This window comes from Pecten maximus, chromosome 1 (assembly GCF_902652985.1).
Source record: "Pecten maximus chromosome 1, xPecMax1.1, whole genome shotgun sequence".
Lineage (NCBI taxonomy): Eukaryota > Metazoa > Mollusca > Bivalvia > Pectinida > Pectinidae > Pecten > Pecten maximus.
In genome coordinates, this window is record NC_047015.1 from 7855346 (window position 1) to 7864613 (window position 9268).

The following is a 9268-nucleotide window of genomic DNA, read 5'->3' on the forward strand; positions in this document are numbered from 1 at the left end:
TTATCTCATGTTTGATAGTGCTACACAAATGCTGAAGACATGTGTGATAAGAGCGAAACTATCTTTAAGACAACACTTGTATAAGTTATTTCCAATCAATACTATACCCCTTCAACTTTGAAATCGTGTCTCGCGGGAATAGTCTCGTGCCTCCAGTAGAGGTAACCATTTCGATGTCTCGTTTCCTACACGGCGAGATCTAAATGTCTCTTTCTCGCTTCGGAACAAATAACTGAACGTTCTAATTACTTAATTCTCGAGATATCCTTACAACACATGTCAAAGACCTGATTCACTTAAAATTTGCCATTTCTATTCTATTTTTGACTGACGAGTTACATGTATTTGGCGAATTTGATTGGCTTGAGATATTTCGTTGGTTACTCAAATCCCCCGTTTTTCGGTGTAGATCAAAAGCGAGAGTAAAATAAGAGGTTATTTTGCTGCATTACATTACATTAAACATTGCGGTTTTTAATTGTATTATCATTAAACAACAGCTTTATAAATACCACTTTCCAGGAAACAACAAAAAAACCCAGAAATACAACTTAGTTGAGCAGCTCATTCAGAATGGTGCTGTATTGTCGTCATAAGAATTCGACTCAAATAGTATGCCACTTATTCCCATGCTTTCTCAACGCATATACTTTTATAAATTGACGGCATGTGTTCCTGTATAATATCATATCTATTTCACTTACATGACATAGTATATCAATATTCTAATGTATGTCCATGAAATATGTGATATTTCACGGGAAACGATTCAATATCCTCTGTATTTTTGAAGTGGGTGACATTTACTGCAGTAGTTGCTGCGGTTTTAAATTTGATCATACACTTTTATCAAAACTTGTATTATATTAATAATAAGCTCATCTGGTGCCACTGGCCACAGAAGCATTGATCTTTATTGGCAACATGTGTGAAGGGTAAGTGTCAAATATTCTACCACAATACCCTGTGTTATTCAACTCTCAGACCACCAGTTAATCATTACAGCTGTTGATTAACAATCTGTTTATACCACACGTGGTATAAACTCTGTACGCATTTTGATTGGCTAACACGGTGAACTTTGACCCAAGCTGCAATTGTTATTGACGTCATCAATAATCTAATGACGTCACATCACCGGGTCCCGGACGTCACCGGTACATTTTATTCGCATACGCAAAATTATACTTGGCCACGTTTCCCTTTGATTCAAGCCGATATTATTGTGGTAGAAACAGGTCACACGACTCGAAATTGTTGGATATGGAATTTATTTCACGTACACTCGTAAGTTATTTTTTAAAAGTTGCAAAAAACACTCGCTAAAGCTCGTGTCTTTTGTAACTTTTAAAAAATAACTTACTCGTGTGAAATAAATTCCATATCCAACAACCACTCGTTGTGTAACCTCTATTTATACAATATGAATTTCGTATACAAATCAATTCACAACAAGGACGACACACTAACACAACAAGGACGACACACGAACACTACAAGGACGACACACTAACACTACAAGGACGACACACTAACACTACAAGGACGACACACTAACACTACAAGGACGACACACTAACACAACAAGGACGACACACTAACACAACAAGGACGACACACTAACACTACAAGGACGACACACTAACACAACAAGGACGACACACTAACACTACAAGGACGACACACTAACACAACAAGGACGACACACTAACACTACAAGGACGACACACTAACACTACAAGGACGACACACGAACACTACAAGGACGACACACTAACACTACAAGGACGACACACTAACACTACAAGGACGACACACTAACACTACAAGGACGACACACTAACACAACAAGGACGACACACTAACACAACAAGGACGACACACTAACACTACAAGGACGACACACTAACACAACAAGGACGACACACTAACACTACAAGGACGACACACTAACACTACAAGAAGGCCTAAACGCAGCAGCACAGTGGGAAACAGATTGACTCATGAAGTTTTCACCCAGACAAATGTAACATCATAAAAAAAACACCAAAGCGAAACAAAATACACCACGATTACATTCTCCACAATCACACACTCCAACAAGAAGACTCAAGCAAATATTTAGGCCTCAAACTACAAAACAACCTAAAATGGGACAGACACATCAACATCACCTCTAATGCAAACATATCACCAGTTTTTTTAAACGCAATCTAAAAATTAACCACCACATATAAAAGAACAAGCATACAAAACACTAGTCAGACCCAAACTAGAATACTGCTCTTCTATATGGGACACCTATAACACAATCCAAATTCAACGGATAGAAAAAAACGCAACGCAGAGCAGCACGATATATCAACAACATATACCATAACACTAGTTCAGTCAAAGATATGATATACAAAGTTCAATGGCCATCACTACAAACATGACGGCTAGAATCCAGATTTATACTCTTCTACAAAATAATACATCAAATAGTAGCCGTTGACTACACATTTATTCTCATCCCAGTAGACACCAGAACTAGACATGCACACAGGCTGTCATTCAGACCTATCTCCGCTACGAAGGACGCATATAAATACTCATTCCTCCCACACACGATAACAGAGTGGAACCTTCCTGTAGCAGCAGTACAATGCACTACACTTGAGGACTTCAAGGCACATATCCCCTGTGTAGCCCTTGAAGTCCTCACACATTAACTACCCAAATCTGTTTACCCTTTTTATCTTATCTGCACTTGAAATAAAAACAAACGAAAAATCACTGTATATAAACCTTCTCACGCTCTGCAATTCCTCCCACAGACCAACGCTAGAGCTATTGTAATTGTCATTTCTGACGGAATTAGTTATCATTAAGAAGAAGAAGAAGAAGAAGAAGAAGAAGAAGAAGGAGAAGAAGAAGAAGAAATTCAACATATCGAAAGCATTGTATCCTTGGAGTTGTAAAATTTTCGTACCGAAAGTTGTATGAAGTTACGGTACATAGTCATTTTTTTTCATTTGCTGGCATTTGATGGGTAATAGTGGACACAGGCATTGCTGCCTCTATATCCACATCAATATAAATTTAGAATAAACATAATATTAGACTATATTTAAGATGTTGTGTGATCGTACTTCAAATCTCGATCATTCCAGAAATTGTCCAATTTTTCTTAAAATCATGTACGTCAAGAGACGAAACAACTACTTGCAGGAGACTATTCCAAACATCAACTATTCTTTGAGTAAAATAGTGTTTTCTAACATTTAACTGACATTACTGTTTGAAAGGTTTTTAAAGGACATCTAAACGGCAAATCCAGTCAAAACTGATAGTTTACAAGCCTATAAATTGTTACTATGGTGCAGTTCAAAGAAATTTCTTTTCGTTTGTATCATGGCAAACCGTAAGACTTGCTGTTGACATGTAATTTGTTAAGCTATTTGTAAATTTCATCAAAACATGCGAAAAATGCATGTTTCAGGGGGACATATATTGCACAAACTAGCCATGTCGTTTTGCTCAGAAATGTACAAAATAGGAGCATTGGTTTGACGAGATTTGACTTTATTATATGCATAAACACTGTTTTTATTTTGACCTTGAAATCGGCCTTCAATGATATCATACAATTATGACATATAAGGAGGCATTTCAAACCTCAAAAATGCTGTTATTAGACACTATAAAGAACTCTAGACATGGCAAGCAAACTGTTTTTACAAAAAAATGTTCAAACGTTGAGTTTGAGGTAAAATATGCCTATTTCTGAAAAAGGCCTTAAAATTCACCACTTTAACAATTTGACATAAAAAGGTCCTTCTTACTATGATCAGATGTCTTAAAAGTATGATATAGGATCATTTTATTAACTGAAATACCTCCCTATATGTCATATTTGTGTAATATTATTCGAAGCCGCCATTTGCATTTCAAGGTCAAAACAATACCAGCGTTTATACGTACATAAAGTAAAATCCGGTCATACAAATGCTCCTATCCTATGCTATAGACATTTGTTAGTATAACAGCTTGGCTATATTTTCAGGTTTGGTCATTTGCATGACTTGCAATTATTCCATGTTTACATCTTACCACAAAAAAAGAAACTAATAGCATATACAGCAAATTATTAGTGATTGTAAGAAACTACATGTCAAAACAAACATTTTGGTATATTACATGACTATTTTTGTGCAAATGTTTAGATATTCATTGTGTTTGAAAATCAACATTATTCTGCTATATTTTTTTCCATATGAAGCGGATTGGAACATTGGCTGTTATTGGAACACGGCCCCGCCAATTATTTTCTCGGCAGTTTCCGTGAGTAGACCCGAGATGTATGTCTGGTGTTTTGATTGGATTACGATCATTGCATGATCAGATCACATTGCCCGGGTCTTCTGTCTAAAGCCCCTGTCCCACACTAACGTCTAACGATTCCGTCTGCCAACGTCTAAAAAATACGGCATGCGGTACTCAGACGGTGACAAATTCACATTTTTGGCCATGAACGTTTTAGAGAAAAGCATGAGTAACGTCTGAGGAACGTCTGAGTAACGTCTGAGTAACGTCTGAGAACCGTTTGCTTACGTATGAATAACGTCTGTATTAGGATTATCGAACGCCCGAGTAACGTCTGCTTCAGTATGACTTACGACCGAAACGACCGAACAACGTCTAACAAACGTCTAACAAACGTCTAACAAACGCCTAACAAACGCCCTGAGTGCGTATTATAAAAGGCTAACTCCACCAAGTCATTATCACAACAGTCGTGGCAACTGGACAGTCAACATCTTCATTCCATCATGCCGGCTAGGAGAGGAGGTAAAGCAAAGGCCCAATCGAAAGCCCCACCCAAGCGAGGACAGAAAACTCTCAGTCCTCCTCCCAGGGATGAATCAGCAGAGTCGAATGCCCCAGGGGTCCTAGAGGTAACACCAGAGGAGGTCCCAACACCAGAGGAGGTCCCAACACCAGAGGAGGTCCCAACACCAGATGAAGAGTCCCCCGAACTACAACCAGCACAAGGAGCCCTGGCAACAGAGAAGAAACCAAGGGGGGCCTTCAAGCTTAAAACACAGGATAATGAGGTCCTCGTGATTGAGTGGGTCCAAGAAAATCGCCTCCTCTGGGACCAAAAGGACCACGACTTCAAAAACAAGAGCAAGAAAGATCGACTGTGGTCCGAGAAAGCCGAGGAGCTTGGTTATGAAGGTAATTTTGTGAATTTTGTGAACATTTTGACACTGTGCATAATGTAATACGGTTGTTCATTTTTATTTGAAAACGCGTTTTGTTTGAATTGCTGAATGAATTTATTTTTACTATTTTTTCTATGTTCAGTCCAGTTTCTCAAGACATGGTATACGGACCTGCGTGATTTCAATACCAAGCTCCTACGTGTGCAATCGGGGGACGGAGCACGAACGTTCACTGACAGGGAACAGTGGGTTATGGGACAGTTTCAGTTCCTGAAGGAAAGGATCCGTCATCGGCGACATCCGTTGCATAGTGTGAGTACATTTTTTGTAAAAATATATTTTTGGACATGAATTGATTATATTGAAATTATTGTCTGAATGTTGTGAAAAGTGAAATACTTAGGATGTTTACATTTTATCTCATCCCAGGTGCAGTCCTCAGCTGCGGCAAAGGATGCTATCGAGTCTGGGAACCTCGAAGAGGCTGAGCGACTTGCAACTGAACGAAGGAGGTCCCTCAAGGACATTGACCAGGACTCGACTAGCAGCAACAGTAGCAGGAGCAGTAAGCGTCAGCGAGGGTCTCAGGAGGAGGCTGACGACCAGTACCTTGAAGTCTTACGCAAGGAACTTGTTGAGTCCCAGACGCGACTTACTGCCCTGCAACAGAGGGAGCCGGACGACGAGCGGACTGCCTACATGAAATATGTGAGAATATAAATTGGTATTTTTATTGATTCGGAAATATTTAGAAATATAACTGTTAACGGAATTCATTCAATTCTAGTATCAAACATGCTGTGGCTTTGGAGACATTCATTTTTATCATATTATTGTAAAAATTGTATTTCCATTTTCTTGTTTTCAAGGTTAGCAAAGTAGTCTGCAAGAGTACTGAGGATGCCTTTGACGACTTTCAGACGGTCTTTATGGACTGGCAGGCCAGATGGAAGGTCAAGAGACAGCATCAGCAGAGGAGCCAGCCTCACACCGCGCAGCATCATTGGTACCCAGGGTCGTCAGAGTCCGCCCAGTGGCAGCCTCAACCCCACCAGTGGAGACAGCCTACACCACAGATGCAAGCCACTTCAGTATGGGGAAGTCAATCGATGGACTTCATGCCTAACTCATACTCTTCTGCTGCAGCTGGTGGTCCCTCTCAGTCTGGATCTACCTCGTTAGTTCCACACACGCTGCAACACTTGGCTAGACCTGCGTCCACGACCACAACACTAACGGATATGACTGCACCGATATCAACCAATTGTTCGTCACCACTCGTCGCAGCTCTTGACAGTATGTACATGATCCGCACGCCATCTTCAACCCGATCCTCACAGGTAAGACTAAAATATTTGTTGAACGTAAACTTCATAAAATATCTTTTTGTAATTGTCACAACAGTATATTTTATTAATATCTTTTGTACATGAATTTCGAAAGCTTTTATATTTTTAGAAAATTCTGGCAGTAATCCTTCAACTTTATAATAATTCTATAAAGTATATTTAAGATTCAGTTATGAGTTTGATTTCTTTCTCTTTTTAAGGAAGACCTGACTATCTCTGGGCTATCGAATATTGAGCGTGGTGACAGAGACACGTCTAACATCAGGCTTGACCCATAAGGCTTCCGCTAACGGCGCCCAATGATCAGACTCAGAGAAAGAGTCAGATGAATGTAGCAGCAAGTAAAGACAGTCAAATGATACAGACATTTATTAATGTGTGATTATAAGCAAGAACATATTACATTCTGGACTTTGTTGAAATATCTGTAAATAACAGTTAAATAATTTGCATTAAAATTACAATTATTTGCTTGTATCTTTGATGTTGTTTGTGTATGGGGTGGAGTGTAGATAAAGAAAAAACTACTTTCTTATTTTGGCAGGCTTTGTATTTTTTATTTCAATAATACTACTTTTCACAATTAGCAATATAATGGGAAATATGTCCTTTAAATCATGTTGTCCTGCCATGACACTTCTCCTGCATCAGAGTTTACCCAGTGTTTGATGAGATTGCGCAGCCGCTTGCCCTCCTTGTTGCCTGTGTTTGGCCCCTGGACAGTGACACAGTCTTCCATATGGCGGTCCTGTCTCCATGCTCCGGGGATGAGCTGGTGGTTGGCATCCTCTCGGTCAACAAGCTGGTTTTGCATTGTCGGGTATCTTGTCCTCATGAGGTTGTGAAGCACGATACAAGTAGTAGTGATCAGACGCACAGTCGCAGGGTCATGCTGCATTGTGGTCAGCATAACCTGAAATCTGTTTGCAAGGATCCCAAACGCATTTTCTGACACCCTGCGAGCCCTCGACAGCCGGTAGTTGAAGATACGTTCTTCTCTGGTGAGACTTCTTTGGGAAAACGGTTTCTGCATGAAGTTGCGTAAACCGAACGCATCATCACCTTAAAAAGACGGAAATTGAACATAATGATCACATAACTGTTCTATATACAATTAACAATCAAGGGAAACTTGTACAATTTTATTCCAATACGACACAATACACACCTATATAGAACCAATCGACGGACTGAGTGTCATTTGGAAGAGGATCTGGCGGGGGATGGTTGATTTCTCCAGACTCTGTTGCCTCTTTCAAATCGGAATCGTTCCAGATCTGGGCATCTGATGCTGCCCCACGACCTCCAATGTCGGCCCAGATAATCTTGTAATCCGCATCTACCAGAGCTAGCAACACTATGGAAAAAAACTTCTTGTAATTGAAGTACGTTGAACCAGACTTTGGTGGACACCGAACTGCAACATGTTTACCATCCAATGCACCAAGCGTGTGAGGGAAGTTCCATTTTGTGCGAAAGCCATCTGCGATGACCCTCCACTCTTCAGGTGATGTTGGCACTGCCATCACTTCGTTCATGTACTCATCCACGATCGCCCCACAAACCTTTAAGTACAAGAATGCAAGGCATGGTAAGTACATTATATTAGAACATGGAAAAGCAAGATCAAAATCAGCACAATTGTTTTCATAATTACCTCTCTCACAATTTTTGAGATTGTGTTATGCGGAACCCTCCATCCGTAGCGCATGTCCATATACTTGGCCCCTGATGCCAAATGTCGAAGTGTTATAGCTAACTTCATTCCAGGCTCAATAGGGGCCCTGAACCATGTATGCTTCTTGGTGATTCTTGGTCCGACTCTGCGAAGGATCTCACTGAACATATCCGGTGGCATCCGCATGAAATTGCAGAAGGAATTGTGATCTTCAGCTCGCAGCTCGACCATCAACTGGTCGTAAAGACCAAAACTCCTCCGCCTCTCGATGCCAAGCCATGGGCGAAACCAGAATCTGCGCCTTCGCTTCTTCTGCTGTCTGAGCCTTGCCCTTTGTCTTTGAACAGCATATGTATAAAGATTTATTCTGGCAACTTGCACATCAAGCTGTGCCTGCATAAGTGCCACCTCATCTGAATAGTCATCCATTCCGATTGAAAGCGGATGAGTAAATGAAGAGTATGCAGGCCCAAAACTTTGTCAGCTAGAACCCGCCAATCTTAATCGTTGTCAAGTCGTTTCTCAAACGTTTTACGTTCGTTTCGACCGTTATTTAGACTTTATTAGACGTTAATAGACGTTCCTCAATCCGTATCCATCCGTTTCTACCGTTACTTAAACGGTCTTCGGGCGGTCGAGTGTTCGTTGAGTGGACGTTTCTTTGACGTTATTCGGCTGTTTTCTTGTCGGTTTAACCGTTCCATGGACGTTTAATGCGTTCCTTGGCTGTAGGTAGACGAACTGTCCGTCTGCCTAACGGCCGTGTACAGTCTAAACACCGGTAATGTTCCGTCTGAATAACGGTGAAAACGGCCAACAAACGTGTGAGTAACGTTTGAGAACCGTCCATCGCGATCGTTAGCTGGACGTTGGAAACTTTGAACATGTCCAAAGTCTAAAACGGCCAGCTCCGTCTGTCAACGTCTATGAACGTCTATATACGTCTGTAAACCAGCTGAAAACCAGCTGAGAAACGCATAACAACGTCCGATAAACGTCCGCGTCCGTTTCTCAGACGGAATCGCTAGACG

At 40.7% G+C, this 9268-nt stretch overlaps 2 protein-coding genes across 3 annotated transcripts; one reads left to right on the forward strand and one right to left on the reverse strand.

Annotated features, from left to right (window-relative positions):
- Positions 1 to 4800: 4800 nt before the first annotated feature.
- LOC117323783 lies at positions 4801 to 6874 on the forward strand. Of its 2 annotated transcripts, XM_033879232.1 has the most exons (6): positions 4801 to 4955; positions 4992 to 5223; positions 5353 to 5522; positions 5640 to 5918; positions 6080 to 6550; positions 6760 to 6874. In XM_033879232.1, the coding sequence occupies exons 1-6, from the start codon at positions 4815 to 4817 to the stop codon at positions 6835 to 6837; spliced, it is 1371 nt and encodes a 456-aa protein (XP_033735123.1). In that variant the 5' UTR covers positions 4801 to 4814; the 3' UTR covers positions 6838 to 6874. The 2 variants fall into 2 exon arrangements, with proteins under 2 accessions (XP_033735123.1, XP_033735112.1); XM_033879221.1 differs by having other exon boundaries at positions 4801 to 5223.
- Positions 6875 to 6923: 49 nt separating this feature from the next.
- Positions 6924 to 9268, reverse strand: LOC117336159. The gene is made up of 3 exons (XM_033896927.1): positions 8217 to 9268; positions 7728 to 8124; positions 6924 to 7621 (listed from the first exon to the last, which is right to left on the reverse strand). The coding sequence occupies exons 1-3, from the start codon at positions 8664 to 8666 to the stop codon at positions 7170 to 7172; spliced, it is 1299 nt and encodes a 432-aa protein (XP_033752818.1). The 5' UTR covers positions 8667 to 9268; the 3' UTR covers positions 6924 to 7169.